General features: G+C 53.2%; 1 protein-coding gene across 1 annotated transcript; it reads left to right on the top strand.

Moving 5' to 3' along the window:
- Nucleotides 1–993: 993 nt before the first annotated feature.
- GPR26 (G protein-coupled receptor 26) lies at nucleotides 994–25227 on the top strand. The gene is made up of 3 exons (XM_081558986.1): nucleotides 994–1661; nucleotides 11316–11429; nucleotides 24996–25227. Exons 1-3 carry the CDS (start codon nucleotides 994–996, stop codon nucleotides 25225–25227), a joined length of 1014 nt encoding a protein of 337 aa, XP_081415112.1.
- Nucleotides 25228–26762: the final 1535 nt, after the last annotated feature.

Raw genomic sequence — 26762 nt, 5'->3', positions numbered from 1 at the left:
AGGAGTGTAGCAGTGCCCCGGAGACAGGCTGGGGAGGCCCTGGGAGACATCAGGGGCCAGGGCCTTGATCACAGAGGTTGGAGAGAGGTGTGTTCCTTCTCATTTCGGCAAAGAGAGCCCACTTGAGCTCCCCCGGCTCAGCTCAGAGAGGGAGAAACTTCAGCGCTGCGAGGCTCCGAGGGACAGGTGGGGCAGGACCTCCCCGTCCGCATCTGGCCAGGCTTGCACTGGGGCTTGGACGGGTAGCCCTGAGGCATGAAGGTGCCCAGGCATCCCTCCCTTTTCTCGGGCAGACTTCCTTGACTCAGCCTGTCTTTGACACACATTCGGGGAGGATTGGGGAGGGGGGGTGGGAGACAGGAAGCTACCAAGAGCCAATCACCCCGCACCGGAGCCTTCAGGGCTGGTTCTTTCTGAGTGTGTGTGTGCGCGCGCTCGCGCGCCTCAGCGGGGAATTTCTGTGATAGAAGCAGCCAGATTCTGGAGTGAGCCAGACGAGAGGAGAGGGAAGAACAAGAGGGGAGGAGAAAACTGGTGAGGAGTGCGAGAGACAGACGGAGAGAACAGCAGTGGGTGAGAAAGAAAGCACAGCAGAGGGGAGAGAGAGAGCAAGTGGAGAGGCAGGCAGAAAGGAGAGCGAGGAGAGCAAGCAGCAGAGAGACGGGAGGCAGAGAAAGCAAGGTTGCAGGAGGGGCCGCGGAGACCGAGACAGAGCGCGGAGGGATGGGGTGAGAGGCGGCCGCCGGCGCCCGCAATCCGGGATCCGAGGGCGCGCAAAGCTCCGGGTTTGGCGGCGCACGGGCGCTTGCCCGGGAGGTGGCGCCGGGCTCCGGAGTGGCCGCGCGCCCTCTCTGGGGGGCCAAGGGGAGCCATGGCGGCGGGGACCGGGGGGCGCGGGGCAGCGGCGCGGCCGCGGAGGGGCTGAGCCGGCGGCTGGCTGCGCCATGGCGGCGCGAGGCGGCGGGCCCTGAGCGCCGGCGGTGGGCGCGCACCATGAACTCGTGGGACGCGGGCCTGGCGGGGCTGCTGGTGGGCACGATGGGCGTCTCGCTGCTGTCCAACGCGCTGGTGCTGCTCTGCCTGCTGCACAGCGCCGACATCCGCAGGCAGGCGCCGGCGCTCTTCACCCTGAACCTCACGTGCGGCAACCTGCTGTGCACCGTGGTCAACATGCCGCTCACGCTGGCCGGCGTCGTGGCGCAGCGGCCGCCGGCCGGGGACCGCCTGTGCCGCCTGGCCGCCTTCCTCGACACCTTCCTGGCTGCCAACTCCATGCTCAGCATGGCCGCGCTCAGCATCGACCGCTGGGTGGCCGTGGTCTTCCCGCTGAGCTACCGCGCCAAGATGCGCCTCCGCGACGCCGCGCTCATGGTGGCCTACACGTGGCTACACGCGCTCACCTTCCCGGCCGCCGCGCTCGCCCTGTCCTGGCTCGGCTTCCACCAGCTCTACGCGTCCTGCACGCTCTGCAGCCGGCGGCCGGACGAGCGCCTGCGCTTCGCTGTCTTCACGGGCGCCTTCCACGCACTCAGCTTCCTGCTCTCCTTTGTCGTGCTCTGCTGCACATACTGCAAGGTGCTCAAGGTGGCCCGCTTCCACTGCAAGCGCATCGACGTGATCACCATGCAGACGCTCGTGCTGCTGGTGGACATCCACCCCAGGTGAGGACGCGGGGCAGGGGACTCGGTGGAGGAGTGGGGTGGGAGATGTGGGATCTTTGTCGGGGAAAGGGAGCCCTTGACTCCCCCCACGCTCCATCGTGCAGCTTTGGGCAAGCCCCTTTAACACCGATCCTCCATGTCCTCTTTGGAAAACTGAGGTAGGGGGAAAGGGGCAACGTTGTGGGTCTCAGGACAGGTGCTTAGAGCATCAACCAAGCAGGACCACCCAAAAGGTGGATGAGATATGAATGTATACATTCCATGACTCATCGGGATGGGAACCTCAGAGAATCAGAACTTTGCTGGACTTCTTATTTTACCGTGTGTAGTGTTCACTTTAAGTAACAGCATATATGGGAAGGCAGTGACCTCTGTTCACTGCTGAAGGCCTTTGCATGGCTCTCATCAGGCCCCGAGAGCCTGGCCAGGATGCTTGGGGGGCTGCTAAGAGCTCTTCAGACAGCAGCGTGCCGCTCTGCTGGTTCTTCCCTTTCTCCGGTGCCTGGCACTGCCTCTGTCTCCTGCTAGTGTGTGTGTGTGTGTGCGCGCGCGCGCGAGCGCGCGCGCGCAAGAGGACTGGGCAGCCCCTTCCTCTGCGGTCCTTAAAGGAGCCTCTGAAGGGCTCTAGGGGGGGGAGGGGTGTGCTCCTGCCCCTCCCAGACAGCGTCGTCCGGCGTCTCCTGGACTTGGAGTCCCTGCAGAGGGAGGGTGTCAGCCTGAGGCTCCCATGGCGAAACCTGCCCACCCGCCTCCATCCTCCCCTGGCCGCTGTTTCTCAGGAGGGCAGCTCGGGGTGGGCAGTGCGGGTTAGGGTGCCCCAGAAAGTCCTACCATACCCCATCCCCGCCCCCCGAGCCTCTCAGGGACAGAAGGTGGAAAGACTCTTAGCTGAGCTGTCCTGAGATCACCTTGGCTTTCCTCAAGAGGAGAGGGGAGTGAGGAGAGAAATGGCTGCTGGGTCCCTGTTCTGTAGACTGGTATTTTATGTCCTGATGCTCCAGACCCTTGAAAGGGGGTTTTGGTGTCAAGATGGCATGAAAAGTGAGGCAGGCAGAGAGGACCAGTGCAAGGGAGGCCAGGGGCCAGGGAGGGAGCTCAGTCCCCAGGGTGTGAATGCCTCCCCGGCCGGGGGGAGAAGCAAGCTCCTAGGTGATGCAGACAGACCCGTGGAGTCAGTCTGACCCAAGGCTCCTTCAGTTCCAAGTGTTTTCTGCACATGAGCAAAAAAACAAAGAGAAGACCTTGAGCTTTGCCCTGTCTGAACACAGAAGGGCATGTAAGCCTGTGTTCACTGTTCCCCTCAGGATGGTCCTTCCAGATTACATGCCGGCCCAGAGCTTCTAGTTGCAGAATCTCCCTCCCAGAATCATGGACACTACACCCACTGTGAAAGACACCAGGGCGTGTGAACCATGTATGAAAGCGTGTGAGCTTCATACACACAGTCTTAAGTGCTCGTGTGTCAGCTGCATGTGTAACAGATGGCAGGTGTGGTCTTGCACCGACACAAAGACTCAGCCTGCCTCACGGCACGTGGCCCTGCATGGTTCAGTGTCACTTAAGGATCACAGCACTGTCCCCTCCCCATCACCCTGGGGTGAGAGGACCTCACTCGAAAAGGTGCGTTTTCCCTAGGACATCCACGGGAAGCACTCTAGAAACTGTAGGCAGTGTTGTTTAACTCCCGGAACTTGAACGAGTGAGCCCACTCATTGAGAATCTAACAGCAGAGGAGGGAATCAGCTGGGAAAGAAATAAGTTCTTATTTAGACCAGTACAAACCCCATCACCTCTCTCCCTTCAACTTCCAGAACAGCAGGACGGTGGCTCCTTTTCAGCCCGTTTAAGATGCTACTCAGTCATGTCCAACTCTTTGTAACCCCCATGGACTGTAGCTCACCAGGCTCCTCTGTCCATGAAATTTTCCAGACAAGAATGCTGGAGTGGGTTGCCATTCCTCCTCCAGGGGAATCTTCCTAACCCAGGGATTGAACCTGCGTCTCTTGCGTCTGCTGCATTGGCAGGCAGATTCTTTACCTCTGCACCACCTGCGTTGGTTCTAATCTTGCAAATGTCTCATGGACTCCAGGCCAGACACCACAGAGAGAGCTCCCGGGGGAGTCAGGAGAAGACGCAGCTGCTCTGATGGCCTCTGGGCCTCTCTTCCCTCCTCCACGCCCCTCGAGGAGGCTGTTCACTGCTTCTGAGCCCCAGGATGCCCCAAGGAAACCCTCTTCCCAAAGCCCTGGGATCCTTCAGGGCCAAGGAGCAAGGGCAGCCTGCAGTAGGGAGAGGAAGGGCTTTCTAGGGGTTGGGGGGATTGTCTTTTGCTGATTCCAACAGGCCCCGGTGGCAGAGGCTGGCCTGAGGTTACAGAGGAGTAGTGGGTGGGCATGAGAGCACTGTCCCTTCAGTGACCGCAGCCTGCCTTTTTCTATGGGGTGCACTTCCAGAGGGAGAGTGTGAGCGGTGGCCTCACAGGAGGGCACCAGCTCTCGGACAGTGGATCCTCAGGCTTCTTTCTTGGAGGCTCCAAACTCTTCCTCCCCGCAAGTGAGAAACGGCAGAGCTAGCTCCGGTGTAGTGGGGGAAGAGGCTGCCCCTAGGCCCCCTGAACCTTCGGCACTAAGGCTTCAGGCAGCTTCTAGGGCCAGTTGGTGCCGGGAGCTGGGGGAGTCCAGTCCCGATCAGTAGAAGTCAGGCTTCCTTGTCCAGGGTGGCAGGTCAAGGTCACTTTGTTCCCTGGAAGATTCCCTTCACAGCCACCACTCTGCTGGCCTACTGGGACTTAATTTTGAGTTTCCCTGAGGCCCAGGATGGCATTTGTCAGGAAGCTCCTGAGTGATGCTGGCTCTTCCTGCAGAGCATTTGACCGGGAGAATGACGGGCTGGATTCCTCTGCTTCAGCACCACCTAAAAGTCAGGGACTCTCACTGCTGTAAGTTGAATCAGGGACCGTGAGAGACCTCCCTTACTCCCGTCTTTCTGGAGTGCTCTCTCGGGTTATTGCAGTCGTAAAGGAATTGGGAGTTACTAATAGTTTTTACCCAACTGGTCTCTAACCACTCAGTCTACTGGGTTCAGTTCTCCCAGATCACAACTCGGAACTGATTATAGTCAGATCCTGTCTCTGGTGCCCCCAGGGACGTGGATGGGGGGCCCTGCACGGGGATCCCTGGTGTTGATGCCGCAGTCCTGCCCTCCGCGTCCAGCTGAGGGCGCTACTCGCCGGCACAGGTTAATGACTTAAGACTGGACCTTTGGTGAAACATACGCATTCACATTCTTGTGATCAAGGGCTACAGCGTGAGAGCTGAGCCAGAGGATGTCAGAACTGTGTAAAGCTAGACAGAAGGGCCCTCCCCGTGCTGTTGATTTTGTAGATGAAGAAGTTGCGACCCCCAGGAAAGAGGGGGCACTTGCCATATTTAACAGATCTAGATTGTGGCTCCACCCGGTTCTGTCCCCAAGGTTTATGGATTATGCAGCAATAGTGCAAATGGGGAGTTTCACAAGCTCTGTGTTTCACAAGCCATTTACATGAATATTGAGAATTTCTAAATTCAACTTCATTTCAGTTGCTCAGTTGTGTCCAACTCTTGGCGACCCCATGGACTGCACACCAGGCCTCCCTGTCCATCACCAGCTCCCAGAGTTTACTCAACCTCATGTCCATTGAGTTGGTGATACCATCCAACCATCTCATCCTCTGTCGTCCCCTTCTCCTCCCGTCTTCTATCTTTCCCAGCATCAGGGTCTTTTCAAATGAGTCAGCTGTTCGCATCAGGTGGCCAAAGTATTGGAGTTTCAGCTCCGGCATCAGTCCTTCCAATGAATATTCAGGACTGATTTCCTTTAGGATGGACTGGTTGGATCTCCTTGCAGTCCAAGGGACTCTCAAGAGTCTTCAGCACCACAGTTCAAAAGCATCAATTCTTTGGCACTTACAGACTGTTAAATGAAAGATGTTCTAGCCTTCTGCCTTGAGAAGTACACATTTATAATGCTTTGCAAGGCTGCGTTCAAACTGAGGGTTCTCAGCCTCCTTGGACGCAGCAGGGAGAGCAGAACTGGCCTTGTGCACACAACCCACCTGCCTTGTCTCCCATCCTGGCTCCCCCAGCACAGAAAGGGGCCTCCGTTGTACAAGGTGGACACTGCAGGATCTGCATCCACATGTTGCTCACAGATGTCATGTCTCTGGTCTCCAGCCGAGCACAGAGGTGGCACAGTCCACCCTTAGGAGGATGGGGCCAAGGATGATGCCTGCACACCTTCTGGAAGCAGGACCAGGGCATTTGGGCAAAAAATTCCATGTCCCTAGAGCTTGGTCTGGGCTTCCCTGGTGGCACTAGTGGTAAAGAACCAGCCTGGCAATGCAGGAGACACAAGAGACTTGGGTTCGATCCCTGGGTTGGGAAGATCCACTGGAGGAGGGCATGGCAACCCACTCCAGTATTCTTGCCTAGAGAATCCCATGGATAGAGGAGTCTGGTGTGTTACTGTCCACAGAGTTGCAAAGAGTGGGGCATGACTGAAGTGACTTAGCGCGCGCGTGCCCACACACACACACACAGAGCTTGGTCTAGGATGGAGCATGTGGGCTCTGAGCGTGCCCATTCCCTTAGCCCCGAACTCTTCATTTCCTGCAGAGGTCTGGGCCCCTCAGTATCCAGGTCCCAAGACAGACCCCCACTTTTCAGGTCTCAGGGCAGGTCTGCTCACACCAGTCCTGACCCCAAAGTCGAGGCTTTTCTCCACCATCAGTCAACCTGTTTCCTAGCCTTTTGTTTCACGTTCCTAAAAGCCAGAGGGCAAATCCAGATGTCTCTCTGAGTCCTGGGCCAGCTGCTGTCCTCTGGGGATCAGTCAGGACCCACCCCTGACATGTTTTAGCCATAGTCACCTCATGTACTGACTTTTCCTGTATCCCCAGGATAATCCATCCCTCTGCCCCGTTCCTGAGGCCTCCTGGGGAACATGTCTTTGACCCCACATGTCACCGTGCTGGAGAGACCATCTCATTTTGGCTCAAGGGGATGCCATGTCTTGTCACAGCCTTTGGGACCAACTCCCCTGCCTCCCCCCTCCCCCAGCCCAACACGCACACACACGCGCACACACACACACACACACACACACACACTGGCACTGTGCTTGCACTCGGGGCCAATGAACCCCGCCAAGAGAGCTTCGGGCCTCTCACCCTCTGCACTGCATGGGGGCCCAGAATCAAGCTCAGACCTTACCTGGCAACAGTCTCTAGTCACAGTACACTCTCTCTCTTGTAAATATAGGAAGAGAAATTTTGCAGTGGGAGGGAGTTTGGGGGTTCAAGGTAGTGCTGGACCATAGTCATTGTTTCATAGATATAAACTGGATGAATAATACTTAGGATCCACACTGAATGAGTGCTGACTCTGAGTCGAGCACTGTCTTAGCTACTTCCAAGGTGTTTACTTAGTTAGTCTCAATCAGATCCTGCCACACAGGTACTTGCATTGTCCCTATTTTAGAAATGAGGAGGCTGATCCACAAAGAGCTGTGTAATTTGCCTAAAGCCACACAACAGGTCAGTGCAGGAAGCATAGATCTGAGCCCAGAGGTCTGGCTCTGGTACTGCTTGTGTGCTGACCACTCAGTACTAACCAGAGAGGACTCTCAGCCATGGAAGGGTTCACAGCTTGACATCTATTGATAAGCCTTGCTTTGTCTGAAAGGCTCAAGATTCTTAAGTCTCAGCTTTAAAAAAATCTGTGCTAGAGCAGATTTCTACTGTCATCTCTTTTGATAAGGTCACTTTAAAATGATTGAGTATTAATTTCCTGAAGGGTTGTTCGTTAAATCTAATGGCATACTCTCGCTACGTTTTTCTGGGTACAAGATGTTGAGCTGCGTAGTGTGGGAACCCAGAGGAGGAATATGTCTGCGGAGCGCCTGCTGTTTAATCCTTTCCTGTACAAAGCTTTGCAGGAACAGATAAAATGAATTCCCCACAGGTTTTTACAATGAAGAGTGACCTTGATCATGCTAGCCTCTGAAGGGTCTGCTTTATTCCTCGGACAGTCCCTGAGATGTTTCTGTTTATCCTTCTGAGGACCTTCAAAGCTTTAACCAACGTCTGTCTTTAAATATTCCTCAAGGTTCGGGGACAGGATTGTCTGGTGTGGTGGGAGGAAGAGATGCTGCTCCTGGGGAGACAGTTGGGTCCTCAGAGCTTCAGCAGGAACCCAAGTCCCCCCTCAAGGGTGGGGTTGGGGGGCAGAGGAAGCTCCTCCCTCCTCCAGAGCTGGGTAGCAGGCGAGTCACTTCTGTCCCTGCTAAGTAGCTGCTCTAGCTGTAGTCCTAACTGTGAAATCCACCTCTGATAAATGAGGAACCAGATTCAGAGAAGTTGAGTGACTTTCCCAAGGCCACACAGCTGTGAGGGCACAGCTGGGACTAGGACACATAGCCACGGCTTGTTCACTGATCAGGGTTATTCTAAAATGTCTGAGAAATGGAAAATATGGTTGGGGGTCACATCCCGGAGGAGGGCCAGCTTCCAGTATCACCACCAGTTTGTCTGGTGCCCCTTGATGAGTCATTTACGGTATGACTTTGATTCTCACTTTCAAGGAGATGTCCAGAATCCTACACTCCTTCCAGTGGGTGAGTGTACTGCGATGACTCGGGACTCCCTGCTCACGCCCCCACATCTGCAATTCCTACACTGATTGCACTGGGAGTTTTGAGAGAAGGATTTCATTATTAAAACAAGCGGTCCCATGTTGTAAAGAATGTACCAAACACGCCGCGAGGGTGACTGTTGTCCTGATTTGCCCGGGTCTACGAGGGCTCCCAGGATGTGTGACTTTGAGCTGGAAAACCAAGACCGTCTCAAGCAAACCGAGACAGGCTGGTCGCCTCACTGCACCCAGACCTCCAGGGTGGGGACCCGTGCCTTCTCTCCATGCCCACTTGTATCTGCACAAGTCACAAGAGCCAGAGGTCTTTGCAAGAAGACGCTGCAGACACCCAGGTGTAAATGGGAAGTGAAGAGAGTTACGATGACTCTTGCTGGGGGACTTTAGGCCAAGTCACCCTTCTGTCCTCTGCCTCCTTGGCTGTATGCTTCAGATTTTCTGAATGAGATGACGTACACACATCCCCAGGGAGGTGTAATGACCCCAGTGAGTTGGCAAGTGACACCTGGGTTCAGCTACTGCCATCGCTTAGGGAGACCAACCATCCTGGGTTGCCCGAGACGGAGAGTGGTCCTCAGATGTGGGATCCTCGGTTTGAAAACCGGCCAGTCCTGTGTAAACCATCCAGGCCGCAGGACTTTTAGCGCTAAGCCCCGGGCAGTCCTGATTACCCGGGATGAGTCGGTCACCCTACTGCCACCTTTCTCCGGATCACTGTGTGATCTTGAGCAAGTTACTTAACTTCTCTGTGCCTCAGTCTCCTTATCTGAAAAAGTGAACATTACAGTTTTATCAGTCCTTATCTTATAGGATTGGGATTCCCTGGTGGCTCAGAGGGTAGAGCGTCTGCCCACAATGTGGGAGACTCAGGTTCGATCCCTGGGTCGGGAAGATCCCCTGGAGAAGGAAATGGCAACCCAAACCCACTCCAGTACTCTTACCTAGAAAATTCCATGGATGGAGGAGCCTGGTGGGCTACAGTCCATGGGGTCGCAAAGAGTCAGACATGACTGAGCAACTTTACTTACTATCTTATAGAGATGTGAGTATCAAATCAGTGAATGCAAATGCACCCCTATCACAGTATCTAAGATGGGCATATATTAAAGACTCAAGAAATGTGGGTGGCTATTGATATGAGTGATTAGAAATTAATTCATGATGTGAGTCATGAGTAATACATTTCAGCCAGTATGAAATCTGTCTGTACTGGGCCAGACTCCAGTTCTCAACTTTCTAAATTCCTGGAAGGATACAGTCAAGGGAGAAAAAAAAAAAATTCTGCAGGAATTTTAGGGGACCAGTCCAAACTAACACGGAATTGTCCATCTGTGATCAGAAATGTGATAGAGTCTTGATTAATTAGTAAAATGTTGGTTCTTGTGGAAGGAAGGGGGGGCTGCCTTGGTGTCCATGCTGTTCACGGGTCTGGCTCATGAACGTTCTCCCCACTCTTTGCTTTCATTGAACAGACTGACCTATTTTGGTGTCAGGTCACTGCAGCCTGGCTTCCCAAGAGGCTCAGTAGTAAAGAATTTTCTTGCCAAGGCAGGAGACACAAGTGATGCAAGTTCAGTCCCTGGGCTGGGAAGATCCTCTGGAGAAGGAAATGGCACCCCACTCCAGTATTCTTGTCTGGAGTATCCCATGGACAGAGGAGTCTTGTGGCTACAGTCCGTGGGGCCGCAAAGAGTCAGCCACAACTGAGAGACTGAACACGCACGCTTGCACGCACTCTGCAGCCCCGGCCTGACTTCTGCCGAGTTATCTTCACTCCTGGATGACTCTGTCCACAGTTTTCCTCCCTGTACACTTCTGCAATCATGTCATTTATTTTAATGTATGCCTATGGCCGATTCATACTAATGTATGGCAGAAACCATCACAATATTGTAATTATCGTCCAATTAAAATAAATCAATGTATTTTTAATTGTGAAAAAAAATGAGTAAACAGTAGGAACACATGGCCATGTTGGGCCCTCTGATCTGGAGGACGTGATGCCTCGCTTGCAGAGATGGACAGCCCGGCTGTTGCTTGTTCATTTTCCTGAGGCTGCAGGAAAGGGGTTGCAAGAACTGCTGCTCCCAGCTGGCCTGAGATGTCAGTTCTCGAAAGGCAGGGAGTACAATTACTTTACAATGTTGTGTCAATTTCTGTTGTACAATGAAGTGAATCAGCTATATGCGTACATATATCCCCTCCCTCTGGCGCCTCCCTCCCACCCCACCCCCCATCTCGCCCTCTAGGTCATCACAGAGCACCAAGCTGAGGTACCCCTGTTGTACAGAAGCTTCCCACTAGCTTATCTGTTTTGCACATGGTAGTGTATACGTGGACTTCCCTGGTGGCTCAGATGGTAAAGCATCTGCCTACAATGAGGGAGACCTGGGTTCAATCCCTGGGTCAGGAAGAAACCCTGGAAAAGAAAATGGCAACCCACTCCAGTACTCTTGCCTGGAAAATCCCATGGGCGGAGGAGCCTGGTAGGCTACAGTCTATGGGGTCGCTAAGAGTCGGACACGACTGAGCGACTTCACTTTCACTTTTCCCATTCATGCACTGGAGAAGGAAATGGCAATCCACTCCAGTGCCCTTGCCTGGAAAATCCCAGGGATGGCGGAGCCTGGTAGGCTGCAGTCCATGGTCGCCAAGAGTCGGACATGACTGAGCGACTTCACTTTCACTTCAGTATATATGTCGGTCCTAATCTCCCAGTTGGTCCCACCCGCCCCTTGCCCCTGTGTGCAGATCTTTGCTGTATTACTCTCCGTATTTTACAGATGATGACCCAGTGATGTCAGACAAGGTACCCCAGGTCACGTGCTTACAGCCCACTTGAGCTCGGGTCTCTCTGGCTCCATGGCCAAGTTCCTACTCTCACAGCCGTCACCTGCATGCGCGATAATGAGTCCCTGTGACTGGCTGGCCCGCCCCGTGACTCACCTTCTCCCCATCTTGTGAGCAGTGTGCGGGAACGCTGTCTGGAGGAGCAGAAGAGGCGGCGGCAGCGAGCCACCAAGAAGATCAGCACCTTCATAGGCACCTTCCTCGTGTGCTTTGCGCCCTACGTGATCACCAGGTGAGCTTGGCCGGCGGGCTGAGAGCTTGGGGCCAGTGGGGTTGGGCACAGGGCTCCAGAGAGCCATGCCGGCCCACGTGGCCTTTAGCCGTGGCAGGCCTCACTTGGCCACTTGTTTTCCAGAGGGTGGATCGGAGGATGAGAATGAACTTGACAGATGAGAGAGAAGGAGGCCATATGCTTTCGCTTTTCAGCCTCAGATTCTTCTGGATTAAACTTAGGACTGAAAGGTGGTGAGACGCCCCACTCGATTTCAGATCACATCATTCTAACGTTTAGTCCCCAAACCCAGGAAACTCTAAAGGAGGAGACAAGGGAGAAAAAATAGGGGAAAGCACCCCACCAAGTACAGCAGAGCCCCGCCTGGAATCCCCAGCCCAGACACCCTGATCAGCAGGTGCCACCTGCCCTGGAAGCAGGGAGCATGCTCCGTGCCCAGCCAGACGGGCCCACCCGTCCCACGGCTCTGGGATCTGCCGCTGTGAGTCCAGGTGTTGTGAGCTTGTCACGTCCTCTCCCTGTCCCCATCCCCCTTGCCAGCCAAGGCTGCAGTACAATGGCCTCAGGGCTCTACATTCCAGAAGCCAACCTCCTCCAACTACAGAATTTTCCTTACATGTTGTAGCCAGAAAAAAAAAAAGTATTACCTACTCAGTTTTGCTCACTGGAGTGGAAACACCCCTGCGCACAAAAATTTGTATCCAAAATGGCTTAAGTATTCGGGAAGGTGAAAATAGGATTTTTCTGTTCTATTGGAAAGTGGTTGTTGAGCCTGGGAAGTAGGAGCTGTGCAGGGTTTTGTGTGCGTGTGTGTGTGTGTGAAAGAGCATATGGCCCATCCCTCAGCATTCCTCAGCCTCCCCTCAGCATCCCCAGAATCCCTCAGTATCCACTAGCACCCCCAGCATCCCCAGTATCCCCCAGCATCCTCCTGCATCCCCAGCATCCCCCAGCATCGCCAGTATCCCCCAGCATCCCCCAGCATCCCCCTGCATCCCCCAGCATCCCCCAGCATCCCTCAGCATCCCCAGTATCCCCCAGTATCCCCCAGCATCCCCCAGCATCCTCCTGCATCCCCAGCATCCCCCAGCATCTCTCAACATCCCCAGTATCCCCCAACATCCTCCTGCATCCCCCAGCATCTCTCAGCATCCCCAGTATCCCCCAGCATCCCTCAGCACTCCTCTGTATCCTCCAGCATCCACCAGCATCTCCAGTATCCCCCAGAATCCCTCTGCATCCCCCAGCATCTCTCAGCATCCCCTCATCATCCCCCAGCATCCCTCAGCACTCCTCTGTATCCTCCAGTATCCCCCAGCATCCCTCAGCATCCCCAGCATCCCCTCATCATCCCCCAGCATCCCTCAGCACTCCCCTGTATCGTCCAGTATCCCTCAGCATCCTCCAGCATCTCTCAGCATCCCCAGTATCCCCCAGCGTCCCTCAGCACCCTCAGTATCTCCCAGCATCTTCCTGCATCCTCAAGTGGCTGGGGCCTGGAAGGGATGCCCTGCCTCACCATCCCCCAGAGAGGGATGGTGCTCCAGGGAGGAGAGGCTCACTGTGCCCAGTTCCCTCTGTCTCTCCCTGTCCCTCCTCACACTGAGCTGAAGCCTGGCTCCCCATAGTTCCACCCACACTCCCAATCCTGCTTTCTGCAGTCCAGGAGGATGTCTGTCCTGGGGTCCCGGCTGATGTGCAGACAGTGAGCTGGGATCCCCCTCAGCAGTGCCCATCTTCTCTTCTCCAGAGAGTGCAACCCCAGAGCATCTCTCACTGTCTTTTCTGTGGTAGCCGCTCCCTCTGGGGGAAGGCTAGTGGGCTTGCATCTCACTTTAAACATAGGACATCAGACTGTCTGCAGATCTCTGGATGAGTCTGTCCTGAGCAGAGCAGATCCCTCAGTTCTACCTTCTATAACTACCCACGAGACCTCAGCACTCCTGACAGTCTGTGTTGTGGGTGGGGATGTCCTGTGCATCGTGAGATGTTGGCAGCCCCTCTGTCATCCACCACTGCCCACCAGGAGCACCTCTTCCCTCCTGCTCCCCACTTTTGACAACTAGAAATATTTCCAGACACTGACAGATCTAGGCAACCTAGGGACCAGAACCACCCCTGGGTGAGAGCCCCTGGTGTAGGTCTGCCATGTCTAGCCAGGACATCGGAACTTGCAGAGATGCGGGTTTCTGTGGGACACGAAGCCCAGGCAGAAACATAGGAGAGTGGGTTTCAGTTGCTCTCCAAGGGTGAGCGGCAGAGTTTGTCAGCCTGGGCTCTGGAGTTCAAACTCCAGCTCCTCTACTTCCTGCTTGCTGTGTGACCTTGGGCCAGTGATATTGCCTCTCTGAACTTCCAACCTATCATCTATAAACCAGAAGTGAGCAATGTGTGCCCCTTAGGGTTGTTGTCAGGGTTCAAGGGCTTCAAGCCCAGGGAGCGTGTGTGTCACAGGCTTGGTCTGGATGCCATCTGTGGCCGGCATCCACCCTCCTCCCCTATGTACCACACCAGCCACGGTGCCTGGCCTGGGACTGGCTGGTGTGTGAACTAAAGGGACTTAGATGGAGGAGAGATGAATCAGAAAGGGAGGGCATGCGGACACCCCTTCTCTTAGCTCCCACGGTAAAGGGGACTTGCGGGCTAATGAGGTGAACTTGAACCCTCAGAGGACAATGGGTAATTCAGCTCCAAATTTAAACGATTGGATTTTTCTCTGGCTTAATCTCATTTCCCCACAAAATTTTCCTTTTTTCTGATTATAGCTTGCTTCCCTCTAATGGTGCCCAGAAAAAAACTTTCAGTGAAATTGACAGTCGGTTCACAACTCAATATGTTCTCTCCAAATGGACATGGTGCATTTGGACTTTTAAAAAACACTCATAAAACTGTTCATCTTTTGTGGGGACAGATGGCAACTTACAGGGAAGGAAAATCGATGCTTAGAAAACCTCTGTGAAACCTCCCCCACCCCCACTGCCACCACCCCATCCAGCCACTGCCTTGACTTTCCTATGTGCGCAAAGGAACCATCCTAAACCAAGCTCAGAAAACATGCAAGTTCAGTTCAGTTGCTCAGTCATGTCCGACTCTTTGTGACCCCATGGACTGCAGCATGCCAGGCTTCCCTGTCCATCACCAACTCCTGGAGCTTACTCAGACTCATAGAGTTGGTGATGCCATCCAACCATCTCATCCTCTGTCGTCCCCTTCTCCTCCTGCCTTCAATCTTTCCCAGCATCACAGTCTTTTCCAATGAGTCAGTTCTTTGCATCAGGTGGCCAAAGTATTGGAGTTTCAGCTTCAACATCAGTCCTTCCAATGAATATTCAGGACTGATTTCCTTTAGGATGGACTAGTTGGATCTCTTTGCAGTCCAAGGGACTCTCAAGAGTCCTCTCCAACACCACAGTTCAAAAGCATCAATTCTTTGGCGCTCACCTTTCTTTATAATCCAACTCTCACATCCATACATGACTATTGGAAAAGCCAAAACATGCAAACATACTGCCATTTCATTTTGACACACATTTCCCCAGCACCTTCTGTGTGCGGAACCTGAAGGAGACCCTGTATGGGAGGCGTGGCCTGGTGAGGCTCTGCAGACGACCCCTGTGAGGGGCACATGACCCTGTAGATACGGCCCTCCCACCTGGATGGAGCACCACAACATGGCATCTGATCGGGAAGCGTCTCAGACTTCTGAGGCAGGAACGAGTGAAGTGGGCGTGCCTACACAGGGGGACAGTCCCAGCAGAAGAGACAGCGTGGGCCCGGTCTAGAGCCCCACGGGGGAGCCACCAGCCACGGGTCCCACTGAAGTACTTGAACATGACTTGTCCAAACTGAGATGTGCCGTAGGTATGACATGCATGCTGGGTTTCCAAGACTTCGCACGACTACACACAAGCATACATATTATATATATATATATGTATATAATATATATATATGTATATATGAGATTCCTAGTGGCTCAGCAGTAACGAATCTGCCTGCAATGCAGGATACACAGGTTCTATCCCTGGGTCGGGAAGATGCTCTGGAGAAGGAAATGGCAACCCACTCCAGTATTCTTGCCTGAAAAATCCACAGTCCACAGGGTAGCCAGAGTCGGACACGACTACCTACTAAACCACCAACATATGTATAATTAAAACTTTTTATATTGATTCCATAGTGAAATGGTGCTATCTTGGATATATTGAATTAAATAAGGTTTGTAATTAATAGTAACTTCACATGTTTCTTTTCACGCCTGGGGCTCACCTTCTCATTCTGTCGGACTGCGCCGGCCTCTAGTCAGAGAATCTGGGGTCCAGGCGTGCCCATGTTCTTACTGCCAGCTCCCTCTTCCCCTTGACCTCTCTAGATTGTTCTTTCCTGAGCAGGAGCACTTTGGGTCTTGGAATGGTCCTTCTGGCCACGCTGCCAGAGTGCTCAGAACGCCCTCTCTCCCCTCCTCCCCTGTCCAGCACCCTGCTCAGTGCGAGAGTCTAGACGGGCAAGAATAAGCAGTGGGCAAATCAGTGGCTTCCTCTGTGGGTCAAGTGCATCGAGGCAGGAGTCCTCCAAGGGTCTGAATGAGGGGACGTCAGCTCCCAACACAGGGTGATGGGGAGGGACTTTGTGGCAGCGGATCCTTGTGGCTAATCCTCTTGAAATGACACCTGTCTTGGAACCACCTTCCCCTGCCCACACCCTACCCCCACTCCCCTTCCATGATTGAAGACAGATTCCCACGAGGGGCCTAGTCTTTGTGGTAGCGGGGGCCCCAGGCACAACCCAGGGAGGGGGACACGTGTGAAGTTGCTCATCACGTGCAGGGGACCTTCTGGGCTCCAGGTGTGCGCTGGATAAGTCCAGGGTCACACCCGAGCTACCCTTCCAATGCCAGGGCGGTGGAACTGCTAAAACAGGTGAGGTGGGGTAGACTGGGGGTGGGGCAGAATTTGTTGTGACCCCCACCTCCAAGGAGCCCAACCCAAACTCTCCCATCGTACACTGAGTCAGGGCTGAGAACTGCACACTCATTGTGGGGAGAAGTCAGACTCCAGGAAGGAATGCATAAAATAACCCACGCAAGGCCTTCCTCATAGTGTACCCCCCCACTAGCCCCAGCACCGGACTCAGGACTGCTCATATTTTTGGTGGCAATTGATTCTTCTGCTGTTCTTCCCAAGCTGGTTTCCGAGTATGGACACAATTGCCCTGGTCTCAGAAGCGAAGTCAGGCTCTGCTCTGGAAATGTAGTTGAGAATTTAACTTTTTGTGGGAGATGCTTCCCCATGGAAGACCTAGAGCCATGGGTTATGAAAATGGTCGTTTCTCTAGGAGCCACTCATCCAGGGAGAGTGGGCTAGTTGCAGGCCAACTGGGATCCACCGAACGTGGCAAGCCAGCACAATGTTGAGATGGATTCTGAGGCCAGTCCTGTGAGTGACTCGGCCAGGGTTCCAGCCAGGGTCTGCCTGGAGCCAAAGCCCACCCATGGGGCCCCTTGCCCTGCATGGAGGCTTCTCCTTCCTCCCAGAGGATGTAGGAAGGCACTTGGCCATGACCTACTCAGAACCACAAAGCTGCGGCTTCTGCTATGATTAAGATCAAGTTGCTCAAGTGGTACTTAAACCCTTCCTTGAGCCGTCAGTACAGATACTACTATTTCCGGTAACTCCACAAGGACAGCCTGTGTCTAAGCAGCCTGCCTTGCTACTTCTTCCCCTTGGATCTTATGGTTGGAGACATGTGCAAGCCTGTGGGTTGATGTTAGGTCAGCCATGGGAAACAGTGGGAGCTAGCAGAATCAGAACATCAAGAAAGAGAAGGGGCTTGTGCTATGACATCTGCCCCGGATTTGAGCTGATCAGGAAGGTCCAGCTGGCGGGGAGGGGGTCCCTTCTCCTTATCCCCAGTCTGTTCACATCTGCTGATAACAATCTCAGATTGGGAAGCACCATTCTTGGGTTAAGAACCACTCAAGTCTTCAAATAGATTCTCAAACTTCCCTTATTGGAGGGTGTGGAGTCTCTATAACCATGCATGTGGGCTAAGTCACTTCAGTCGTGTCTGACTCTTTGTGAACCTATAGACTGTAGCCCTCCAGGCTCCTCTGTCCATGGGACTCTTCAGGCAAGAATACTGGAGTGGGTTCCATCTCCTATTCCAGGGATCTTCTCGATCCAGGTATCGAACCCTCATCTATTATGTCATTGACAGGCAGTTTCTTTACTGTTAGCATCACCTAGGAAGGCCCTTTATAACTATACCTATCACTTATTCAACACCTATAATGCATCCAGAGCATATCAGTACCTACCTGATTGCACCCTGTAAACCTCTCCTCCAAGGTGAGTGCTAGAATTCCCATTTACTGAGGGTCAACGAGGTGAGATGAGTGGCCCATGGCCATAGTAGTAGCAACTGGCAGATCCAAGGGTTCAAGGCCAGTGCCAGGCCTATTGGAAAAAATTTAGCCCTGCGACCATGTTACATCTCCAAAGTCTGGGGACCAGGCGCTGAAAATATAGAAATGTTTGTCTGCAGGCTTTTGATCCAACTTCCTAGGCTCAGGCATCTTGGCATGAACCCAAACATAGAATCCAGACTCCTGTGGGTTAAAGCAGGCAGGTGAGTGAGTCCTTTCACTGGAAGCAGCAGTGTTTGCATGGAGTCACCTCTGACCTCCCACCAGGCTGACAGCAGCTTGTGTGGACCTGGAGTCGGGCCCAGAGGTCATCACTGCTGGCAGCTGGAGTCATCAGCAGACTTGGGTGGCCCAACGCTGACCATGCATCCATACCTCTCAGATTCCCGCATTGCAGCAACCAACCACAAAGCCCCTTGCACCTGCATTTTGGGGCGTGTCAGATGACAGAGGAAGGCACTGGAAACCTCCACCCTCACTCTTTTTATTTGTCTGGCTGCGTTGGGTCTTAGTTGTGGCACATGGGGTCTTTCGTTGCGGCGTGTGGACTCTCGAGTTGCAGTGCATGGACTCAGTAGTTGCGGCGTGTGAGCTTAGTTGCCCTAAGACATGGCGTGTGGGATCTTAGTTCCCCGGCCAGGGATCAAGCCCATGTCCCCTGCATTGGAAGGCAGATTCTTAACTACTGGACCACCAGGGAAGTCCCCCCCACCCTCACTCTTAATAGGGGTCACTGCCTTCTATTCGCACACGTACACCAAAAGCCCTAGTGGGCCAAGTCTGGCTCTTTGCAGAGCGTGTGAGCAAGGTGTGAGAATCTGCAACAGATTCTCATCCAGAAGCTCAAATTACACTTTTCTGAATTGAAATGCACTTTCCAGAAGCATTTGTAAGGCTATTGTCTCTCCAGCGATATACGCTTACAAATAATTATGATTGTCTCAGATCATTGGAGTGGGGCTTCGAGGCCTTTGTGGATCTGACAGCAGCATTATTGTGGCTTTTCAGAGTCATGGGATTATGATGGCAGAGGGCTTTAATATGCTCAGTGTTAATATTCTATTAATCAAAGGCCTTTTCCATGCTAATGTCTCATGAACATTTAAAGCTCAGCTCGTTGTTTAGCCATGTCCAACTCTTTTCCAACTCCGCAAACTGTAGCCCATGAAGCTCCTCTGTCCATGGGATTTCCCAGGTAAGAGTACTGGAGTGGGTTGCCATTTCCTTCTCCAGAGGATCTTCCAAACCCAGGGACTGGATCTCCTGCATTGCAGGCGGATTCTTTACCAGCTGAGCCACCAGGGAAGCCCAGCTTGTTACTTACATATCTTCAAATACACAGACCAGATTCTCCAGAAGTCTTGCGAAGACATTGGGCTTGCTTCCCAAAGGATGTTCTGTGGCCCGTGTTGCCCTGGTGCACAGCATGTGCATGTGTGTGCATGTGTGAGTGTGTATGTGAGTGTAGGGGGGGGAGATACGATGGAGGTGTGAAGAGGGGGCACCAATTTACCACTTTATATTCAAGGGTTGAAGGTGAAGGCCCTTGCTGCACCCTAGAACTGACTCAAGGAGCTGCGAGGCACCGCCTGGCAGCCACAGTCCAGGGTTCAAATCCTGGCTCTCCCACGCCCAGGCCACGTGGCCTCGGCCTGTCTCTTTGCCTCAGTTCCTGCCCTGTCGTGTGAAGAACAAGGGACGCTGCCAGGGGGGCTTGAGACCCTGTTTGTGAAAGCGGCTGTCAAAGCCCCGAGCCTCTGAGGACCCAGAGGAGGAGCTGGGTCTGGGGCTACTGGTGTTACTGGTCTTCTTCTCTCCCCCAGAGTTTAGTTTCTTTGCAGATTCCCATCATCGAGCAGAGCTGAGACACTGGTTTCTCCGGGAGGGGGGAGGTTGGAGACTGCCCAGGAGTCCTGGCAAGTGTACCTCCATCCTCCTCCCGGGACCAGGGGGGCCGGGCTGCTGGGTGGGGTGCAAGATCCCTGTGGGTGAAGGCCAAGGGGGCGGCTTCCCGACTGTCAGCCCTCTGCTGTGACAGCCGGCACAGAGACCTCCCTGGGACCCGGATCAGAGGGCCTTGTGCCCAGAGAGGGGAGATGCTCCCCGGAGGGGTCCCCCAGAACAAGCACAGAGCAAAGGGGGTTCAGAGGTGGGGACAGGCAGGTAGGCCAGGACCACGGGTGTCTGCTCTGGGTCACTTTGAGTCAGATAAACACCCACTCTCTGCTTCCGACTTGTCAGCAGCGACACCCTGCAGCATCTCACACCTCCCATCCAAGCCAGGCTGTGCCCTGGTACCCCCAGAGGCTCACAGCCATCTCTGAGCCACCTGAGATGCTCAGGAAAGTGGACTCCTGACTTCCCCTCCCCCTCAGTCCCCAGCCTGACCGGCCACCCAGCCTGTGTGCTCCCAGCCCAGGGGCTCCTTGGGGGAGCTGTGTCAAGGTTGTCCAGGACAGGCACATGTGCATTCTAAGCACAGAAGCGTAAATATTCCCCTGGCACACTGCCCAATGGCAGAGGTTTCTCTGGCACACACCTCAGGCGGGACCTGGAAAGTCACCTTGGTGCTTAATGGACAGTGGCGGCAGGGGGCAGGGAGCCCTGCTTGTGGGGGGAAAAAAATCTGTTTCCCAGAGGGAAAGGAAGGGTCAGTGCCCTGCTCTGGGGGCTGCTGACCTCTGCTGACCCCAAAGTCGACCCTTGGTGCCCACGGGCTCCAGGAGCTCCAAAGGGCTTGGTGCCATGCTGGTGTTACGACCAGGGGCCCATGAACAACCAGATCCTGCCTAACACCCTCTGCATACCCACAGGCTCCTCAGTGGACGTAGGTCTGTTTCCCAGCCGGGCCGCTGTAGCTAGCTGCCGCTCACTGAGCAGCTTCAACAGTAGAACTGTGCGGCTTCAGTTAGAGGCTGGAAGTTCAGGATCAAGATGTCGACTAGGTGGGTCCTTCCGAGGCTGCCAGGGAGGCTCTTCCAGGCCTCCCCACCACCCCCCTGGAGTTTCTGATGGTTTACGTGCCATCTTTAGCATCGCTTGGCTTCACAAGTGTCATCCCATCTCTGCCTTCATCTTGCGGCATTCTCTCTGCGTCCATCTGTGCCCAGATTCCCTCCCTTTTGTAAGGACATGGTCATCACTTGCGCTTAGGGGCCCACCCTTCTCCAGAAGGACTTCATCTTAACTGATTACTTCTGCAACAAGCCTTGTTCCAAATAAGGTTCCACTCTGAGCTGTTGAGAGTTAAGACTTCAGCCTATGAATCTGGGGAGACATAGTTTAACCTACAACAGGGGGTTAGGGCAAAAGGAAACCAGTTCAGTTCAGTTCAGTCGCTCAGTCGTGTCTGGCTCTTTGCGACCCCATGAATCACAGCACGCCAGGCCTCTCTGTCCATCACCAATTCCCGGAGTCTACCCAAACCCATGTCCATCGAGTCAGTGATGCCATCCAACCATCTCATCCTCTGTTGTCCCCTTCTCCTCCTGCCCCCAATCCTTCCCAGCATTAGGGTCTTTTCCAATGAGTCAACTCTTCGCATGAGGTGGCCAAAGTATTGGAGTTTCAGCTTCAGCATCAGTCCTTCCAATGAACACCCAGGACTTATCTCCTTTAGGATGGACTGGTTGGATCTCCTTGCAGTCCAAGGGACTCTCAAGAGTCTTCTCCAACACCACAGTTCAAAAGCATCGATTCTTCAGTGCTCAGCTTTCTTCACCGTCCAACTCTCACATCCATACATGACTACTGGAAAAACCATAGCCTTGACTAGACAGACCTTTGTTGGCAAAGTAATGTCTCTGCTTTTAAATATGCTATCTAGGTTGGCTATAACCTTCCTTCCAAGGAGTAAACATCTTTTAATTTCATGGCTGCAATCACCATCAGCAGTGATTTTGGAGCCCCCCAAAATAAAGTCTGACTGTTTCCACTGTTTCCCCATCTATTTCCCATGAAGTGATGGGACCAGATGCCATGATCTTAGTTTTCTGAACGTTGAGCTTTAAGCCAAGTCCCCCTTAATTAACTATCACCCAAACTAACAACCCCTAAACTCAGGGCTCTTGGGCCAGACCTGGGGGCAGGGGCAGGAGAGAGGAGCTCAATAATCCATCACGTGCAGTAGCAGAGGAGAGGCAGAGCGTGGCAGGCCACTTTGAGCACACGGTGACCCTGCTCACAAGGAAAATGTGACTGATCAGAATAATAATGTCCCTTTGCTGGAGAGGAGGGTGTTCGGAGGAGGTGGCTGGGCCTGGCATGAGAAGACGGGCTAGAGCGTTCCCTTGCTCAAAGGTCATCTGGAGGGGACCACATGGCCATCCCCTGCCCAGATCTGGAATTAGAAAGAAGCAATTGTAGCAACACATAAACCCCTGTCCCTGCCCAGTCCCCTAAAGGAGTAGCTGGAACAGAACAAAGCCACTCACGGTGGGCACATGGTGGGGGGTCCCCGTGCACAGGAATATGAGAAAGCAGGTCCGCCAGCCACATCCGGCCATGGAAGGGAGCCTCCTAGGTTCATCCTGGCCCGGGGCCCCCGTGCGAGCAGTGCCCAGGCCCAGGCTGATCTGAAGCATCTCTTTGCCTGCAGGCCTTGTGAAGGCCAGACACTGGCTTTTTGGAATAGAAGTCCTGTGCACTGTGGACAGGGGGTGACGGAACTGCTGGGTAGCACATAGCAACTTCATGGAAAGGGAGTTCTCAGGGCGGAGAGGGACCCCAGAACTCACCCTGTCCAATCGGCAATGCAGAGATTTGAATCCCAGCATGGCACCCAGGCAAGACGTGGGCTGCAGTTAGATGCAACTGGGCTTCCCATTGAGGAGATGCTGGCTTGTTGCACAGTCGCTCTGAGCCTTGATTTCCTCATCTGTAAAGTGGGGTGAATGATACCCATTCTGCAGAGAATAACTGTAAGATTAGAGAGTGTCCACATTTCATATTTGGCCCAAAGGAGATACTCAACTGGGAGTTGTTATTACTGAGCCAGGCATATTCAGACTGGACATAAAATCTCTGAGAAGCAAATGCAATAGATTTTACCTCTTAATTATCTAAATGGTGAAATTTTAAATTGTCCTCAAAAATTTTATTCTATGAAATCTACAGAACCTGCAAATAATAATTTTGATCTTGCTGGATGGTTTGATGATATTTGGCTCTTAATAAGTCCTCCTAGGAGAGCTCAAATGCTCAGACTGAATTTATCTATATGGAGAAGACTTGACATTTTGGAAAAGCAATTTGGCATTGCATAGTGATGATGTGTTGGCATTTAGCTATTTCATTGTTATTATTAGGTGTGAAATTCAGGGGTTTTGGTTCCCTTATACTCATCACTTCCCAACATAGGTTTCTTAAAAATACAGATTTCCTAAATGCCAACAGTTCTGTTTTTCCCCATTCAGGCTTCCAAGGAGAGGAGCAGAACCGTGGCCACATTCCCCCTCAGGGTGGGAGGGCAAGGGCAGATAGTGGTGCTGGAAACAGGATGCCAAATAGAAGGGCCTCAGAGTGGAAACATCAAGGATCTGTTCAGAAAGGGGGTCATTGCAACAGGGAATCTCACCCCATCAGCTTCCTTCCTCTCCTTCTCTTCATAAGCTCGTCCTCACGACCTCAACCCAAAGAAGCCTTCAGGAAAATCACTCAAGTTGGCAGCACAGAGTTACAGCCCAAGCTGGGTGTTGTCAGTACCTGGGTTCTCATCTGGGCAGCCCTCCATGCTGACAGCCACCCTGCCTTCCATTCTGCCGACCCCTTCCTCACCCCCCCTCCCAGGTAGGATACAGATGCCAGATCCCAGTCTGAGCACAGTTAGTGGATCTTCCTCCATCACGGACTTGCTGTGTGATGTTGGGCAACCTCTTTCCCTTTCTGGGCCTTGATTTCCTCATTTGATGGCGAGGAGAGGGTAATTTATAATTTCCAAGCTCCCTCCCAGCTCTGTGGCCTTTCATACCTTATGTTAATGCTAGTTAATGTTGAAATATGGCCAAAGGTTCTGGACACATTTGGGAGAGAAGAATTAATGGCTTGATTTGGAGGGAATTCCTTGGTGGCTTAGATGGTAAAGAATCTGCCTGAAATGTAGGAGACTTCAGTTTGATCCCTGGGTCGGGAAGATCCCCTGGAGAAGGGAATGGTTACCCCACTCCAGTATTCTTGCCTGGAGAATTCCATGGACAGACTCTGCTGGTCAGGCTACAGTCCACAGGGTCGAAAAGAGTTGGGCACAACTGAGCGACTGACAATTTTACTTTCTTTCCATTTACATAGAGGAAGGTTGTTACTCCCTCACATCATGGCCTTAGCGCTATTGAACGGAGCTGTTGGATGGGTCTCAGAACTGAGCCCCTTTTACACAGGAGCCGCCCCTTCCCTTACCTCCTCCTAAAGAATGAGGTCACTTTAGGGCATCCCCTACTGCTGTTATTGCCAGGGCCCACCAGATCCCAGCCATGGGAAGAAGTCTCTCTCACCAGAAGATTCTTCCCTGCTACGAGACATACTTTGAGCTTTGCTGAATATTTGGAAAATTGTTCTCAGCCCTTCCTCCCAGGCAACCTCCCTTGGAAGGCAGAGCTAGGATTTGAAGCAAAGAATCCCATCTCTTCTGGCTGCAGTGATCATAGAGATGATCTTATCCGACTTCTCACTTTTCATGTAAAACATCCAGGCCCCAAGAAGGGAAATGACTTTACCAGGGTCACAGAGCAAGTCAGCAGCAGAATTAGAGCCAGTGGCCAGGATGCAATGAAACCCTGAGTGCGTTTCTCAGATCAGCTTGGGTTCCTGAATCACACAGACCTGAGTTCAAATCCTGCCTTTGCAGCTTACTGGCTAAGTACTTATTGTCAATTTCCTCACTTTTAAAATGGAGGTGTCTAAAGTTCCAGGGTTCCATGAAATCACGTATAATATATGTCACTAGCACAGTACCTGGCCTAAAAAGTGCCTGGTGAGTGGCCACCGTTGTTAATGGTTGTTACTGCTGTTGTCATTGTCACTGGAGGAGGCAGCCTCAGAGACTCTGAAGCTCTGACAGGAAGCTGGGGTCGGGGGCTCAGGCCGGAGCGTGGGCATCGCCCAGCTGTGCTCTCATAACCCAACATCCTCCCGGTCTCTGTCCACAGGCTGGTGGAGCTGTCCTCTGCAGTACCCATCAGCTCCCACTGGGGGGTGCTGTCCAAGTGCTTGGCCTACAGCAAGGCCGCGTCCGACCCCTTCGTGTACTCCTTACTGCGACACCAGTACCGCAAGAGCTGCAAAGAGATCCTGAACAGGGTCCTCCACCGGCGATCTCTCCGCTCCTCTGGCCTCACCGGGGACTCCCACAGCCAGAACATTCTGCCGGTCTCCGAGTGAAGGACGTTGCTCCGCTGGAGAGCTTGGAAGGAGGCGGCTGGTGAGAAGAAGGGAAGGGCGGGCTTGGGGTGCCTGGGTGGACACGGCCAGCCGCCACCACCTCCAAGCCTAGGGATGCAGGACCGCTGGCTTGGGGCGGCTCTGGAGCCTGGTTCCTGGTGCCTGCAGGGCAGACGTTGAACTGCCCCTGTTTATCACCAAAGGATGACCAAGGGACATGCTGTGTGCTCTGGCCTTTCTTTCTGAGAAGCTCCTTTGAGCTCCAAGACTCAGCAGAGACTCCCCAGGAGTCATTCCAAGGGCAGTCATGACCAAGGACACAGTGCTGGTGGCAGGTGGGGAAGCATGGGGTCCACCTGCTTGCTCACCCCGGGACCGTTGGGCTCCATGCTGAAAAGAAGTGGTGACTTCCATGGGGCCTCGGCCACCTCAAGAACAAGGTTGGCAGTGGCCATTTGGCCCCACGTCTGGCATGGACACATGCAGTGGTGGCTGCTTTAATCCAAATATCATTCAGCTGGTACTAACTCAGTTATGCTCAGCTGGGACCTTGGGCCCCCAAGCCCAAGGGGAAAATGTTTAACAGCCAGTGTTACCCAACTGTGGCTGACAAATTGCGTTAGACATGGTTATATTGGATTCAACTTTTCTCTCTCTCTTCCCTCCCCATGCCCCAAAGCTAACGTGTGTGTGTGTGTGTGTGTGTGTATGTGTGTGTAGACAACCTTAGCATGAAAATGGTTTTCAACAGGCAGGTACTACATGTCATAATGTTCTTTGAAGTCTGACCCAAAGTCACCTTCTTCTGATTCACATGTCATAACTGTTGGAGCCTAGGAGAGGGTGGAGGAAGGTTCCTGTCAGGTCCCCCAACCCCGGTCTGTGACTTGAATTCGCAGGAAGCATTTCACCTCATCTCACGTGTCTTGTCCGGCATGTTCTTTGAGGTGATTGGAGAAGAACTGACCTGAGCAGGTTTTTAGCCTGATTTTAAGGCACTTAGTTCCATTATCCCTAGGGTTCAATATCTTAGTTTCTGTAAGTCATAAACAGACAGCAGAGGCTTCCCAAGGTGATCCAGAAAGTGCCCTGGGCCCATGAAGGGAGAGTGAAATATTGACCGAAAACCGTAACTCGAAAAACTATGCCGAGCCGCTAGCAGCCGCCATCTTGTTTTCATAAAAATGAGGTGAGTGGATCAAGCTCTCTGCCCGTGTGTCTTTTTACCATTTTGAATGATGTGTGCATGCTAAGAGCAGTTATTTTTCCACCCTTCACTCTGATAAGTGGTTCCTCCAGGGTGGAAAGGATGGGAGCAAAAGGCTCATTCTCCTCTTCCTTTTCTGGGCACAGCCTGACTTTGGAGACATAGAAGGGAGGACCCCGTTCCACAGGGACCAGCCAGGAAGAACCAGATGCTTTCCACTGCCGAGTGGCCCCAGTATCGAAAAATAGCCAAGTGTGTGTGTGTTTGAAAAGATGGTGTCTTACTAACCTTAGCTCCTCATTTAGAAAACAAATCACTGAGCCTGGCC

Source organism: Giraffa tippelskirchi, chromosome 2 (assembly GCF_054371585.1).
Source record: "Giraffa tippelskirchi isolate mGirTip1 chromosome 2, T2T-mGirTip1v1.2.pri, whole genome shotgun sequence".
Taxonomy (NCBI): Eukaryota; Metazoa; Chordata; class Mammalia; order Artiodactyla; family Giraffidae; genus Giraffa; species Giraffa tippelskirchi.
The sequence above is the reverse complement of the archived record's forward strand: the minus strand, read 5'-3'. Positions and strand labels throughout refer to the sequence as shown.

Excerpts from the sequence above, each read along its gene's own strand:
- GPR26 (XM_081558986.1), top strand. The coding sequence starts at position 994 with ATGAACTCGTGGGACGCGGGCCTGGCGGGGCTGCTGGTGGGCACGATG. Across the intron at positions 1,662-11,315 it reads CTGGTGGACATCCACCCCAG|TGTGCGGGAACGCTGTCTGG; the intron begins GTGAGGACGCGG and ends TCTTGTGAGCAG. Across the intron at positions 11,430-24,995 it reads GCGCCCTACGTGATCACCAG|GCTGGTGGAGCTGTCCTCTG; the intron begins GTGAGCTTGGCC and ends CTCTGTCCACAG.